At 41.4% G+C, this 16,746-nt stretch overlaps 1 protein-coding gene across 3 annotated transcripts in view; it reads right to left on the bottom strand.

The window, feature by feature from the left end:
• The window catches only part of GPR107 (G protein-coupled receptor 107), a 90,749-nt gene that overhangs the window by 57,188 nt on the left and 16,815 nt on the right, over positions 1 to 16,746 (bottom strand). For all 3 annotated transcript variants that reach the window (XM_044920354.1, XM_021691184.2, XR_002480385.1), the window contains exons 2-7: positions 7,758 to 7,880; positions 7,386 to 7,436; positions 7,057 to 7,133; positions 5,939 to 6,078; positions 4,262 to 4,299; positions 2,498 to 2,554 (exon numbers count right to left, since the gene is read on the bottom strand). In XM_044920354.1, the coding sequence (XP_044776289.1) occupies positions 2,498 to 2,554; positions 4,262 to 4,299; positions 5,939 to 6,078; positions 7,057 to 7,133; positions 7,386 to 7,436; positions 7,758 to 7,880 (486 nt within the window). The remainder of the gene's footprint in view (positions 1 to 2,497; positions 2,555 to 4,261; positions 4,300 to 5,938; positions 6,079 to 7,056; positions 7,134 to 7,385; positions 7,437 to 7,757; positions 7,881 to 16,746) is intronic.

Raw genomic sequence — 16,746 nt, 5'->3', positions numbered from 1 at the left:
AAATCTTTAAAAACAAACAAAACAAAACAAAACAAATAAACATAGTAATAACTTCTAGTTCCAGAAGTAAGAATCATATGAAATTGGGCGCCTGGGTGGCTCAGTTGGTTAGGCGACTGCCTTCGGTTCAGGTCATGATCCTGGAGTCCTGGGATCGAGTCCTGCATCGGCTCCTCCCTCTGACCCTCTCCCCCTCATGCTCTCTCTCTAATAAATAAATAAAATCTTAAAAAAAAAAAAAATCATATGAAATTTCTAAGAAATATAAATTTTTAAAAAAAGTCAGTACATTCGTCATGGTTGACCAGAGTAGGCACCTGACCCTTAAAAAAAAAAAATCAAACAAAAGTGTATGTTTTAGAGTAGGAATAAGGGCTAACAGTCCCTTTCCTGCTTTAGGCAGAGAAAACACCATCCCTGCTCTGTGGATGGAGCAGACAAGCTCACAATGACTGCCTTGTCCAAAATTAGGGTACTGAGTAGCAGCACAGCAAGGGGTCACCCACTGACTTCTATCCGAGGAGAAGGGAAGCCAGAGAAGAGGCAGACTGTCCGTCCACTGCCTGTTTCCTGAGTCCCGAGAAGCCTATGAACTGGTTATCTCAACCACTGTCCTTAATCACGACACTCGCCCTAACACAAAGCTTTAGTAACTGACAAATACGTATATCCTATCATGCTTTCCTTGGTGTTTTTTTTTTTTTAAAAAGGCTTAAAGAAATTTCAAAAAACTTACTGTACTAATAAGCACTTTAAAGTGAGAGAAGGAAAAGAGAAAAAAGCACCTTTTGTATTTTCTTAAGGAGGCAGTAAAGAAAGTGATTAAACACATGAATGGCCTTAGAGGCAGACAAACCTGGGTCTGAATCCTTCCCTTGTGCAAGTTACTTAACCTCTCTGAGCCTCAGATTCCTCAACTGTAAAAGGGGAATAATAACAGTGCCTCCTTCACAGAGTTGCCAGAAGGATGAACTGAGGTAATGACAACGTGCAAGCACTCCACACCCATCACTCGGCTCCATCATTACTAAGAGACAGCCTATTACAGGCCAGGCGCAAGATTAGGGATTTCAAATACATCAGAAAAAAAACAAATTAAAAAAAACCCTCTCCCTTATGGCTACCCTCCACAGGGAGCCACAGAAAATAAGCATAATAAATAAGCAGAGGACACAGCATGTTGGAAAGGAGAAGTGTTAAGGGAAAACCAGCAGGAGGAGGGGAGGGAAGGAAGCGGCATTTAAAATAGGGTGAATGGAGGAAAGTTTGCTGAGAATATGACATTTGAGCAAAGGCTTGTAAGAGGAAGAAATGAATCACTGGCTTCTGAGGGACAACCATTCCTGCCAGTGGGTACAGCCAGAGCAGAGCCTAAGGCCTGACTGTTTCTAGGAGCAGCAAGGTGGCCTCTGTGGCTGGAAGGGAAACAGGAGCCAACGTCAGTGAGGAGACAGCGGCCAGACTACATGGCTTTGCAGACCAGGACGGGCTGGAGCTTTTGCTCTGAGGCAGATGGGAAGCATCCACAGGCTCTCAATTAGCTATTAATACCTATGGTCACTAAATTTAAAGACAATATAAACATCGCTAGATAGGCAAAATAATTTATGCTGAAAGAAATCAGAACAGTGGATGCAGGGATGGGGGACGCTGAGGTGGTAAAAATATAGAGAATCTTGGTAGACAGTGGGTTACACAGGTGCGTGCATTTGTCGGAACTGATCGAACTGCACATTTAAGACCTGTGCATTTCACTCTGAGCAAATTATACCTCAATTAATGAAAACTGGTTTGAAAAGGGGCAGTGATTCTTACAAATTAATGATAAAAGATTATTTGTGCACTGCTTCCAGAGCACTTTTATATTTAAAAAATGATACTTATAACAACCCTATGAGAAAGGTGCCATCATTGTTCACTCTTAGATGATTAAAGAGCAAGATCCAGGAGTTAAGTGAGCTAAGGCCACCAGCTAGTAAGTGGGTGCTGAGACCCCATCCAACGTCCTAGCCCATCCACAGGCTGGGATGCTGCCATAAACTCATGGGCAGTGAAGAATGGGGCCAGACGGGTAGGTCACTCAACGCTGCTGAGCCTCGGTGAACTCATCTCTAAAATTCTACCAGCATCCTAAATGATCACCAACGGTCCTTCTAGGTACAGAATTCTGTGCTTCTAGCACACTCCGAATGGGAGGCAGCACGGGATTAAAGAGGCAGAGGTGTGAGGACAGCCAGGCAGACGTGGGTTGTTGGAATGTGGGCCTTGTCACTCACACTGGACATTCACAAAGTCACTCATTCTCAGAGACATGATCAGCTAAGTGGTGGGTAACAATATCCACCTTGTGGGTTTGCTATGGAGAGAGCTACTGCATTCGAGTGACTGATTCGTAGCATGCCTAAATTATTATTCCTAAATTCAAAACTCCTTTGCAAACTCACCCTTTTACACTGTAGAGATAAATCCTATTAAGATTACTCAAGAGAATACATACCTGAAAAGAAACTGCCCCATCACTATTGTGAACAGAAAAGGATTTTTCTCCCGTTGCCTAAAAAAAACACAACAACCTGTTTTAGGATACTGGCAGAAAATGTATACTAATAAAAATAAAAATTAAACAATGAATCATGGAACACTACATCAAAAACTAATGATGTAATGTATGGTGATTAACATAACAATAAAAATTTTTTTTTAAATTTAAAATTAAAATTAAAACAGAACAAAACAAAAGCACATCCTTCTTAAATCTTTTGCTGACCTTCAGAAGCTCTCTGGAAATAAAATTCACCATCCTTTCAAGATGTCTGCGATCCCCTTTCACAGAGAAAGAAACTCTTCCTCACCCACTTCCTTTTCTCAGCGGTCTCTTCTACCTCCCACTAACCCCCCTATTCCCTGCCCCTGCCCCCCGACCCGCCTGGAGCGTGTCTCCATTCTTACAGTTTCAGCAGGACTACAGGTGCCCACCCAGGTCACACCCTGGCACTTCACCTGGACGCCATTCCCAATTTCAAATGATCAGTGTATTATTGCCATTGGTGCAGTGGACTAACTCTCAGCAAAGAGAAGGAGTGAACTACTGATACACCCAACAACATGGATGAACTCAAAAGAATTATGCTGAGTCAAAGAAAACAAAAAGAGCACGTACTGCATAATGCACCTCTATAAAGTTCTACATTACTCATCTACAGAGGCAGATCAGCGGTTGCTTGAGGACGGGAGGAAGACGAAGGGGCAGGAGAAACTCGAGGGGTGATGAGTGCATTCACTGTTCTGTTGTGGGGGTGGCTTCACAGGTGTACACTTAAGTCAAAACTTAGCAAACTGTCACTTTAAATATGTGTAGTTTATTGTATGTCAATTATACTTCAACACAGCTGTTAAAATAAAATACTGCCATTTGGATGTCCCCTCACTGAAAAATCAAGATATCCCAACCCAAAATGTTCCCAATTTTTCCTTCTGCTATTTCTACCATCTACTCTTCTACAAAAATAAATAAATAAATAAATATCTACTTCCTTCCTCCCCTGCCCCCAACACCGCCCCATCCCTTACTCCACATTCCAAGACTCTGCTCCAGTGCAGGTCCTCATGGCCCTGAACCGGTATTGTTACAACCGCGTTCTTCCTGGTCGTCCTAATTTCACTGTCTCCCTCTCTGAGGCTGCTCTGCACATTATTTTCAGAACATCTGCCCCAAACACCATCTGTATCACAGTCCTTCCTGATCAAGAACTTCTGACGACTTCCTATTTTCTGTGCATCAATTAATACCCTCTACTGTCCGGACTTTTATTATCTAAGATCCTTGTCTCTGCTCCCAAAGACACACGTTTTACTTCCCACTGGCCAGCACCCAGCATTTGTCATGCTCATTCCCACTTCCGGTCTTTGCTTATGACATTCCTTCCTCTTCCCCAAACAAACCCACCAAACTCCAAGCCCTGATGACATCTCTTTCCTGAGGGCAGCCCCCCTCACTGTCTGATCCTCTACCATGTAAGTGCTGTACAACTCAGAACTGAATGTTACTTTGAAATTCTTCCAATGTGGTAACATTACCTCTCCAAATGACGGCCACTCCCCACGGATCAGGCGTGTGTATGTGTGTACCTGTATATATGCATGTATATAAATACATCCCCTCATATCCCCACATATATACACTTACATCTATATCCACACACACACACATATGTACATATATATCCTGGAAAGCTGAGCACAGTGGGTGGTCAGTTCTTACCTTTGAATCTACTGTACTTCTTTTAGATTTTCCACTGTCTAGAAGCAGAAACATTTAAAAGATATTATTGCATGATTCAGCTTGTGTATGTATGACAGGGTCATTTTATGAGGCTCTAGCTTGTCTAATATCAAATAATTCAAACTACTTGTTAGTTTGAGGTGAGGCCACATGCTATCTTGTAGACTGACAACTCCTCAGATTCCAAAACAATTCCTGAGCCACAGAAGCAGCAAACTGGAGCTTGCTACATGATCAATGCTCTCCAATAAAGGATAATACTTAGTACCAACAGGGAAATCATCTCTGAATAACCTAGTGATGTTATTGCCAGAGGTGCCACATGGAGTGACCTTCCTCATTTTCTAAGTTATCACGCTTGAAAACAGATCATTTTAAAATACATATATGACATTTATTTATACACAGGGAAAAATTAATAGCAAATCATATTAGCACAATTCATACTTTTTTTCCCCCACACACAGCAAGGTGTGTTAAGACTGCTAAAGGCTTCTTTCAGGGAACAGGGAGGGTATCTGTGCCTTATTTTCACTTCAGATGCCCTTCATGGGGAAGACAGGATTTCAAACTCCCCGCAGGGAGAGAGTTTCAGAATAAAAGAAGGAAAAGAATACTTTCTGTGCAGGGCATGCATATGTGAACAAGAAATGAATGGCGCACAGGCACTAAGCTCTACCATCAAACACATGTAACATTTCTGCATGTCTTTTAATTTGGGTTAGGGTTTTGACAAACTGAGAAAAAAAATGTGTAAATAATACAATAAAGAGTAAGTTCTCTTGAAAGAACTAAACTATTAGACAAGGCTGACAGTTAATAAAAGAGGCAATAAATATAAACCGGTTAATCAACGTGTGGAGATAAAGTGCAGCCTGAGTAGTGAGAATGAATACAAAACCAAGAATATCCTTTTTGCCTTTTACTTTGGGATTAACACAAACAAATAAACACCCAAAACCCAGTCCTGGCTAAGACATGGTGATGTGGTCAGTATTCCTACAGATTTCCCAAAAGGAGCATCAATTCATACAACGCATTTAGAAAGGAACTGAACATATGTACCAATATTCTCCAAAGTATTCACAGCCTTTGAACCAAATATTCCAATTCCGGGAACCCATCCTAAAAAAAGTTCTAGATATGACCAAAGTTCTACAAATAAAGAACTCCCAATGCAGCAATATTTATAATAGCAGACAGTGGAAATACATCTCCTTAAGAGGAAAACTTAAGCAAATTATAGGATCCACATAACGGGAGGGCTGGTAAGAATGAACTGTCTGCAAGCTGAGTGAACAGGGATGCTTAAGAAATTACAAACATGATGACTATGAGTTTCTCTTGCTCGCTCTGCTCTCTCTCTCTCAAATAAATAAATTTTAAAAATCTAAAAACAAACAAACATTCCAGACCCATGAAAGAGCCCAGAAAGAACATAGGATTACTCAAGTTCTAGTGCTGCAAGGATGGAGGAACGACTGTTCTTTTCCCCACCTTCCCCATAGTTTCCACCTTTTCCTTTAACGGTTATATATTTTTGTATAACCCCCAAAATAACATAATGCTACGATGTATGTGCTTTTACTTGGGGACAAAAAAGAATCTACAGAGCAGGGCAGTGAAGGAAATGCTGGTCTGAGACTGACAGCTGACCTTGTTTTGGCTGAGTCTGGTTTCCCGCTGAAACAGGGTTAGCCCCAGGCTCCTGGCTCTGGCCTAGGCCCTTCTCATCCTTGCTGAAGACGATCTTTGGTAACTGCGTACCAGCATCTGGTGGAGATCTTACTCTCACCCTACATTCAAAATAAGAGAAAAGAAAAGAAGTTCAAGGTAATGCAATGGCCATCTGAGTGCCATGTGTTACACACTGTCTCGGTATCCAAATCCATTATCTCGGATAGTCCTTTCGAGTCCCTGATGTAGATTCTACTAGCTCCTTCATGCTTCCTGATGAAATGGGGGCTCAGGAAGGTTAAGAACTTGCTCAAGAGTGGTGAGGCCAGAAGCAGCCAGGTGAGGACCCAGCATTCTCACTCTGAAGCTTACGTTCCTAGCAACCACACAGTTCTGAAGGACATATTTTCCCCCTAAGTGTCTATAATGTGCTCAACAAGGGGAACAGAACAAGGGGCAAAAAACCAGTAAGATGTTAAAGTGAACTCTAGGGGGGCATGTTGAGAAGCAGCGGGCACAAGCATTTCCTCTCTCTCGCTTCTTAGCGGATTTAGATCCTGCCAAGGAGGGGGGGGGTGAGGCCCCATGCCTGAATGGACACGTGAGCTAAGCTAGCCGGGTCGAGATGGAGGGGAGCACTTCTAGTCCTGCCTCATGGGGGAGAGGCTTCCCTCTGTCCCTGGATGAGAGCTGGCTGGGATAATGAACTCACTCTGTTGAACACGCCACACTATTTCGAGCTGCTCTACCTTTGCCTCCAATGCTCTTCCCTTATTCACCTGATGAAGTCCACTCACTCGAAGGCTGGTTGGGCCAAGAGTTGCCTGAAGCCTTCCCTTCTCTTCTACAATTCACCAGTTTCTCTGCCCCACTACCTCTCTATACTGCCATGATCATCTGTATTGGTGTTTGGCCTCCCTCACTCATCTCCAAGCTCCTTGAGGGTGGCACCTCCGTCTCCCTCATCGTGTTCTTAACCTCCAGCACTCAGCACAGTATTTGGCACATGGCAGACACTCAGTAAATGTTACCTTAACTACCAAATTCCCCGTAACTTTACTTGAGGATGGAACTGAAGGAACATGAGAATTACTTACTCACTTCTGGAGATGTCTAGGATTAGAAGGGTGACAGAGACAGACTGCTTTTTTAAAATACAGTAATTATCTTCATCCTGAGAAAGGAAGACCCAATTGTACATGATCTTAGTCATTCACACTAGAACAAGAACAAAAGGTTTTCAGGAACAAGGCAAATAAGTGATCCAACCTCCATCCCGAAGAACACAACTGTGGGTGCTCAGAGATGCTAGGGAGTCAAAGCAGCCACCCCAGCAAGAAAAGAGCATTGACAGAAGCAGGGTGTTCTCACCCAGTGTCTTGGGCTCACATGAAGGGAGTGATCAGGTCATGTGTGTAATGCTCACCAGATAAGAAGAAAATCCGTCATTCTTTGTGCGGTCCAGGCTGAATCCAATCTAAGAGGGGGTAAAAAGAGTAGAGGTAAATATCCACATGATACTCTGGCATCCATACCTTTCTTACTCGAAGAGCAGAAAAGGTGATTCTTTGCCCTAGCCTTCTCTCGGTTTTCTTAGCATTCATTTTGTAAGAGGGATCACTAATTACTAAAATTATTCAAAAATTACACCTTAAGTGTTAAAAGTAAAACTATTTGATGCCTGTTCACAAGTTTAATTTTCTCCATAATCTGAGACTTTGTATTTAAGTGTGGGGTGAAGCTCTCATCTGAGCAACAGAGAAGGGTAATGCCCTTGACCTCCTGGGAAGGCACTTACACTTGTGTCCTTGTCTGTGGCTCTTGCAGGGTCATTCACAGAAAGGCTACTGACATTAACCACCATGTACCCATCCTTGAAGAATCCAAAGGTGTTCAGATGAACCTTACGCCTCACATCGTCCTAAAAAGATTTGGAGTGGTGGAATTAGTAATATGGAGAAGTTAACTTGATTATTTAACCTATTTATTTGCTTGAAAACTATGGTATCTAGCTAACCAGTCACTGTTTCCATATACTTGGAAATATATATAATATATATACTTATCTTGCTCCAAAAGCTGAAGAAGACTCATCAGAAATTCGTAAGATATCAACAGTTTTGCAGAAGGAAGCACGTAACAGATTTAATTCATTCCCATGCATGCGTAAGGGTCCCAGGGCAGACTTGGTGATCAAGTGGAATGTGAATTCCAGGGAAGGAGGAACAATGTTTTTGTCATCCTCACAAGCTTCCTGCTAGCACAAGGCCTGGAATCCAGGAGGCACTCAAAACATGTTGGGGGTGAGGGGAGAAGTGCCAAAGCTGCCCCAATAATACACTCATTTTTATAAACCTTCTTATGAGTTTTATGTACCTGGCTCCTCCCACTGCAGGATAAGGGATACCTGACATTACTTTTCTAACCTATAATACAATTTTTTTTACATTTGCACCTAAAAATGATGTTTCATATGACAGCTTTTCAGGAAACAAAGCCTTATGCAAAAGGAATCCAGGAACTAGCCAGGTGGAGACAGATCTCTCGGACAAAGGATAATCCTGAGATTTGCTGAAACTGACCACGTGGGCAAATGCCTACCACACCTGCTTGCAACTGCCTCAAAGTTGTGATTCCAATCCCAACTAAGTCAATAAATTTTAAGGCCAACAGAACAACAGTACTAGTGAATACTTCTCAAGTTGAGGCTCCACCAAGACACGTCCTACTGTGTGAAGTCATGAGTTTCATTTTTTTTTTTAAAGATTTTATTTATTCATTTGAGAGAGAGAGAGAGAGAATGAGCAGGGGAAGGAGGGAGAGGCAGAGGAAGAGGGAGAAGCAGGAACCCCGCTGAGCAGGGAACTTGACGCGGGGCTTGATCCCAGGACCCCGGCTGGGATCATGACCCGAGCTGAAGGTAGGAGCTTAACCAACTGAGCCACCCAGGTGCCCCAAGTCATGAGTTTTCTACAGAGAATCATTTGCCTAAATGAGAGCACCTTCTGTAAGTCCGCAATAAGCTAACAGTTGTTAAGTAGCTCCTAAATGCCAGGTGCCAAGCTAAACACTTTCCTAAAACCTGCATTTGGTTCTTCCTCAAATCTGCATAGTCATTTTTGCTACTGTTTGCATCCTGCTCATATTTTTAAAATTCTACCCTTTAAGGGTGCCTGGGTGGCTCAGTCGGTTAAACATCTGCCTTCGGCTCAGGTCATGATCCCAGGGTTCTGGGATCAAGCCCCGCATCGGGTTCCCTGCTCGGTGGGGAGCCTGCTTCTCTCTCTCCCTCTGCAGCTAACCCGGCTTATGTTCTCTCTCTCTGTCAAATAAATAAAATCTTAAAAAAAAAAAATTCTACCCTTTGTTTCTTTTGATTTTAAACATAGCTACTTGACAACATATCGAGATGCTCTGGGGACTCTAGCTCTGCTCTTTGGCTGTCTCTGCCGGCTTTCCCGGCAGGTGTGTCTTGGTGTGAGTGGTAATTTTCTCTTTCTAGACTTGGGTCTCCTGGACATCAGGGGGAGTCTAATCGCAAACCCCAAAGACCTCTGAGGAGAAGCTCTGGATCAGATCTTTGGCAAACAAATCATAAACCGAAACCCCCTACATAGCTAAAACAGACATTTTATAGCCATTAGGAGGGTTATATTTCCCAGCCCACTCTTCTATTCAAGGAATATAGCTCTGAGAGTCCTATAATATTAGGAGCTATGGAGAGGGACACAGTTCCAGCATTCTCCACCTCCCATCCCATCCAAGTCTTTGGCTCCCGCTTCCAGCCAGCCGTTCATACTCCAAGGCTCTAGGGGCCAAGTTTCCACAGTGTCTCAGGGCCCTGGCTTGTGTTCATTTACCTGCTGGGATTGCAGCTCCCCACCCACCCACTCTCGACGACATCTTTTTTTTGGGGGGGGGGGTTCCTGAGCATTTCCCTTATTTTCCTAGGATCCAGCTATGCATTTAAAGCATGTTTGCTGGGCTTCCACTTCCTGGTGGAGCGGTGTGCAGTACACCAGAACTCCCAGGGAGAACAAGAAAAGCAGATAAAATAATAGAAGTCATCCACTGGAAGGCATGAGAGGGCTGCTAGACTACAAAACCCAGAAAAGCTAAAGCTCATGGATTCTAACAGAAATGATTTGAGTGACTATTTTCTCAACTCTCCCAAAGCTGCTACAAGGCTCTAACATCCTAGATGCAAGGAGAGAAATCAATTCAACTACATATGATGGATGCCTTAGGACACTGCGGCTTCATACCCTGGCAGAATCCCCAGATGAGAAGGGCGGGAGAGACCGAATTAATAAGCAAATTCTTGCTACATGCAACACACAGATGAACCTCACAACATGATACTAAGCGAAATGAGCCATATCACCATAGGTATAATCAAGTCGAATGCAGGGGGAAGTAATCTATGGTGACAGAGGTCAGGATGAGGATGATTCTTAGGAGGGAGACACTTGCAGTCGCTTGCAGGAGGGGGTCTTAAGGAGCTTCTGGAAGTGCCTGGTAACATTCTGTTTGTTGCTGGTTGTATAAGTGTGTTTACATTGTGAAAATTCACTGTGTCATAGGCTAATAATGCATATTTTTTTTAGCATGTACATTATAAAATAAGGTTTAAATTTTACAAGTATGCTTGTTTTAATTTAACCAGCATTTAGATGCTGGGCAGCAAAATGGAAGCCTGTTAAAAATTGCTTAACTCATTTAGTCTACCACCATATGTACTCTCTAGGTATGTGGGGGGGAAATGCTTCAATTGCAAGTGTATAGAAGTTGTTTTTCCCATATAAACATTATATTCCTTTATTGTTTGTTCTCACTTTTATATTATCATTTCACTTGATAAAACAATGCCACTAAAAACACATGTTTGAAGAATATTTTGAACATTAATAACCGCAACACAATTCCACAACCCACACCTGAGAAATGGGCTTTCCTGTGATAGCTCATCCTCATCCAGCCCAGGGTAATTCAGAGTAGTAGCCCCAGACAGGGAGGCAAACACGAGTTCAGGGGTAAAATGACTACCCAAAACAACGCAGACCCTAAGTGGTGAAGCTGGGATGTCAACACTGATCTGTTGTGAAAGCCACTTTCACACCACACCCTCCCACCATGTGAAAGTAATCATGATGGAGTATTAAATGCAAGTTGGACAACCTGGAAGAAAGAGACAAATTCCTAAAAACATACAACCTCCCAAGACCGACTCATGAAGAAGGAGAAAATCTGAACAAACTAATAGTGAGTAAGGAGACTGAATAGGCAATCAAACAGGAAGGACAGCTAAGGCAAAATTAACAAGAGCCCCGCTCAAACTCTTCCAAAAAAAACTGAAGAGGAGGGAACACATCCAAACCCATCTTACAAGGCCAGCATTATCCTGATACCAAAGCCATATAAGGACACTACAAGAAAAGAACATTACAGGCCAATATCCCTAATTAGCACAGATGAAACACTCCTCAACAAAATACCACCAAACTGAATTCAACAGCACATGAAAGGGTCATATACCACGATCAAGGGTCATACACCCCTGGGATGCAAAGATGGTTGAATATCTGCAAATCAATAAATGTGAAACACCACATTAACAAATTGAAAGGAAAAAAAATCCTATGATCATCTCAATAAATGAAGAAAAAACATTCAACAAAATACAACATCCTTTCATGATAAAGACTCAACAAATTAGGTAATGTACCTCAGTATAATACAGGCCACACAGGACAAGCCCACAGTTAATGTCATCCTCAATAGTGAAACACTGAAAGCTTTTTAAAATCAGGAACAAGATAAGGTTCCCCACTCTCACCACACCTGCTTCAACCCAGTACTGGAAGTCCGAGCCAGAGCAATCAGGCAAGAAAAAGAAATAAGAGGCATCCACATTGCAAAGGAAGAAGCAAAACTGTCACTATTTACAGATGGCATAAGGAACTCAAACAACTCAATTGCAAAACAAAAAACAACCCCTCCAAAAAACAACCAAATAACCTGATTAAAAAGGGGGCAAAGGATCAATGAATCAATCAATAAATAAATAATGGGCAAAGGATCTCAATAGACATTTCTCAAAAGAAGACATACAAAAGGCCAACAGGTATATGAAAATGTGCCCAACATCACCCATCATCAGGGAAATGGAAATTAAAACCACAATGAGAAATCACCTCATACCTGTCAGAATGGCTAGTATCAAAAAGTCAAAAGAAAACAAGTGTTGAGGAGGTGTAGAGAAAAGAGGATCCTTGCACACTGTTGGAAACTGAAACAGTCATTATGGAAAACAGTATAGAAGATCATTAAAAAATTAAAAATAGGACTATCATATGATCCAACAATCCCACTTCTGGGTATACATCCAAAGGAAATAAAATTAAAATCCTGAAGAGATACAGCTGCACTCCCAAGTCCACTGCAGCATTATTTACAATTGCAAAGTATGGAAACAACCTAAGTGGCTGTCAAGGATAAATGGATAAAGAAAATGTACACACACGCACGTGCATGCACACACACACACACACACACACCATGGACTGATTATTCAGCTTTAAAAAAGAATGAAATCTTGTTATTTGCAACAATGTAGATGAACCTGGAGGACATCATGCTAAGTAGAATAAGCCAGACATAGAAAGACAAATGCTGCATGATGTCACTTATATGTGAAATCTAAAAACGGTGAATTCATAGAAGCAGATAGCAAAACAGTGGTTATGAAGGGCTGGGGGTGGAGGGAAATGGAGAAATGTTAGTCAAAGCATACAAAGTGTCAGATATGCAGGATGAGTAAGTTCAGAGATCTAATGTACAGCATGGGGACTAGAGTTAACAATATTGTATTGTACACTTAAAATCCGCTGAGTAAATCTTACTTGTTCTCACACACAAAGGTAGCTATGCGAGGTGACGGATATGTTAATTGGCTTGACTGTGGTAATAATTTTACAATGTATATCAAAACACCACATCTTAAATACATACAATTTTTGTGAATTATGCCTCAAAAAACCAGGAAAATATTAAATGCAAAGAACAAAATCCAAACTATCTAAAGTAAGAGCTGAATTTGTTAAAAAAAAAAAAAAAAAAAAAAAGCATGTATTTACACTTATTTATTTATAAAAGATTTGAGAGAAATTCACCAAACTATGAAAAGATTAGTACCAGGGGGATGGTAGGCAATATATTTTTTTTTCTTTTAAAGATTTTTTATTTATTTATTTGACAGAGAGAGACACAGCGAGAGAGGGAACACAAGCAGGGGGAGTGGGAGAGGGAGAAGGAGGCTTCCCGCCGAGCAGGGAGCCCGATGCGGGGCTCAATCCCAGGACCCTGGGATCACGACCTGAGCCAAAGGCAGACGCTTAACGACTGAGCCACCCAGGCGCCCCGGCAATAATTTTTTCTTTATACTTTTCTCTATTTTTAAAATTCCTAACAATGGTCATGTATTAATTTATAATTTTAAAAAATTCAAAAAATTTTTTCAGTATTACCATTTGCCAGTATTATCTGTGGACCCCTCACCTAATCTAACCCCCATCTCCATTTTAAGCTATCATAACACCATATCAAATAAGACACGTATGCAAACTCTATTTCGCTACAGAAATCACAGAAACAGAAATTTTTAAACTAGAAGGAACCAGGAAGGTCATACATAATCGCTCACTCAACTGTATTTGACTCAATTCAGTGTAAATAAACCAGTACTTATAAAACACCACTAACGGCCGAGGCCCCCAAAGTGAAAAATACTCAGTTCCAGAAAAAATCGCCGCTAGTCAGTCCTGACTGAACAGGAGTACAGAAACCTCTCCTTCCAGCGTGGGAAAGCCAGAGATCTGGGCACTCTGGGACAAGTGCCCCATCCATTCTGTACCTCCTGTGCCAGAGTGCTCCAGCCAGCATCTGGGGATGTGGTAGTAGGAGTGCAAGAGACAGAGCCCTCAGCACTCACATTTCTCCCTCCACTCTCCTAGGAGCAGCGAGGTCAGTTTCTTGAAGACAGGGTGACAAAGCAAGGAGGGGGTGCCAAAGTAGAGTTAGGATGTCAATATCAGACACAAGCAATGAAGATTTAATTACATTTTCAACAACCACCCTATTTCTTTTTTTTTTTTAAGATTTTATTTTTTAAAGTAATCTCTACACCCTACATGGGGCTCGAACTCACAACCCCGAGATCAAGAGTTGCGTGCTCCACCGACTAAGCCTGCCAGGCGCCCCCTATCATTTCTAATAGAACTGACACAGCAGTAATGTTGGTCTGTTTCTCCAAGGATTTCAGATTGCAAACACCTGACCATGTAGCCAACTGTGCTAAGAGCTTTATCTCCCACCACTCATTCTTACTACAACACTATGAGGCAGGTGTTATTATGCCCATTTTATAGATGAGGAAACAGAGGCTCAAAATGTGCTTAAAATCATATTGTTAGTAGGTGACAAAGCCAGTATTCTAACTCAGGTTTGTTTAAACCCCAAACATGTGGTTTTGGCCACCTCATACTTTTTTACAACCAAATAGATAGTGTCTCTTTTTGTTTGTTTTCAAATTTTTTATTGTAGAAAATTTCAAACCATCAATTCATGGTCCATTTTGATCCTCCAAACTCCTCCCCACCCCCCAATCTCTTCTAAATGGGATCTCATTCTGAATAGACTCAAATCTCAGATATTCTATCATTTCATTAATATTGTAGTGTATATCTGATAAGAGCTTCTTAAAAAAACGTAACCATACTCACATGGTATGCTCTTAACCACAATAAACTGCTTATCAAGTTAATTAAACAAGATTGTTCATCCATGAGAAGTCAAGTTTACAGGAACATAAAATACAGGGCTGTTCCCAGGTACATATTTATATGGCTGGTCATAAAAACTTGGTAATTTTCCCCGGCTCTCCTAGTAGACTTATATTATCTGAAATCAGTGGAAACACAATTACAATCTCAAAAGTACTAATCCAAACAAGGAAATAAGTATCAGTTTGGTGATGATGATGAAACAATCCGAATTAATATATAATTAATTTATTACAGAGGATCCAATTAGAGAAAATGTGGCACCAGCATATTCTGAATTATTTCAGATTATTCTGAAAAGCTTGTCTTTATTTTCAATAAACTATTTGTAAAATTAAAACTTCATTTTAAGATTATCAAAATTCTAAACAAAAAGTTTATCCAAAAAGCATATTTAAAATGTGCAGTTTCACGTCATAATTACAGATGCGTGTTTTTTTCTCTTCTTCCTGTTTTCTGTTTGCATGCAACTTTATTTTTACCACCACAAATGTGTTATTAGCATTTAAGAGTATATACACACTCAGAAGTAAATTCTTACTGAAATAAGTTTTCCTAAAATTTCTGACTTATAGAGAAAATCTGAAATTAATAGACAAGAAACATGCTGAGATCTTGAACCTCAGCAATAGTCAACTTAAAATGAGATGTCATCTTTCTCCTATCAGGTGAGAAGTTATTAAAACTTACAATGTGGTGTGTTGTGAAGTATATGGGTAAATGAACACTGAACATTCTTATACACTACAAATGGAAGTGTGAACTGATAGAACCTTGTAGTTACAGGCTATTTTTTTCTCAAGATTTTATTTATTTATTTGACAGAGAAAGAGACACAGAGAGAGAGGGAACACAAGCAGGGGGAGTGGGAAAGGGAGAAGCAGGCTTCCCTCTGAGCAGAGAGCCCGACGCAGGGCTCGATCCCAGGATCTTGGGATCATGACCTGAGCCGAAAGCAGACGCCTAATGACTGAGCCACCCAGGTGCCCCAGTTACAGGCTATTTGGCACCTTCTATTTAAAGTAATCCCACGCCTAGGAATCTACAACACAGAAATACTAGAGCTGATACACAAAGATAATATCTAAAACAATATTCACAGCAGCTCTGTTTAGAATAACTAAAATCAAGCAATAAAAATGCAACACAGGGGCGCCTGGGTGGCTCAGTTGGTTAAGCGACTGCCTTCGGCTCGGGTCATGATCCTGGAGTCCCTGGATCGAGTCCCGCATCAGGCTCCCTGCTCGGCAGGGAGTCTGCTTCTCCCTCTGACCCTCCCCCATCTCGTGCTCTCTCTGTCTCATTCTCTCTCTCAAATAAATAAATAAAATCTTTAAAAAAAAAATGCAACACAAACTTCTATAAACAAAAAAATGATTTTTTATAAATTATGAGTCCTCCTTACGATGAAGTATTATTGTAGTGGTTTAAAAAAAGGATGTAGGCCCATGTATACCAACATTTAAAAAATGTCTGCAAGAGAGGCATGCCTGTGAGACCTGGGTGGCTCAGTCATTTAAGCATCTGCCTTTAGCTCAGGTCATGATCCCAGGGTCCTGGGATTGAGCTCTGTGAGCCCCATGAGCACCGTGAGCCCCTGGAGTCCCGCCCCTGGAGTCCTGCTCAGTGGAGAGCCTGCTTCTCCCTCTCCCTCTATCCCTCTCCTCACCAGCTCATGCTCACTCTCTCCCACTCCCACGCTCTCTCTTTCAAATAAATAAATAAAATCCTTAAAATAAATAAATAAAAAGAGAGGGGTGCCTGGCTGGCTCAGTTGGTAGAGCAGACAACACTTAATCTTAGGGTCATGAATTTAAGCCCCATATTGTGTAGGGAGCCTACATAAAAAAAAAAGGCTGTAGATAATAAATAAAGACAAGTATATTCATTCAACAAGTATTTACTGAGTACCCACAGGCACTGCTCTAGGTTTTGAGAATGGAGCAC

Source organism: Neomonachus schauinslandi, chromosome 13 (genome assembly GCF_002201575.2).
Source record: "Neomonachus schauinslandi chromosome 13, ASM220157v2, whole genome shotgun sequence".
Lineage (NCBI taxonomy): Eukaryota > Metazoa > Chordata > Mammalia > Carnivora > Phocidae > Neomonachus > Neomonachus schauinslandi.
This window is presented reverse-complemented; position numbering and strand designations above follow the sequence as displayed.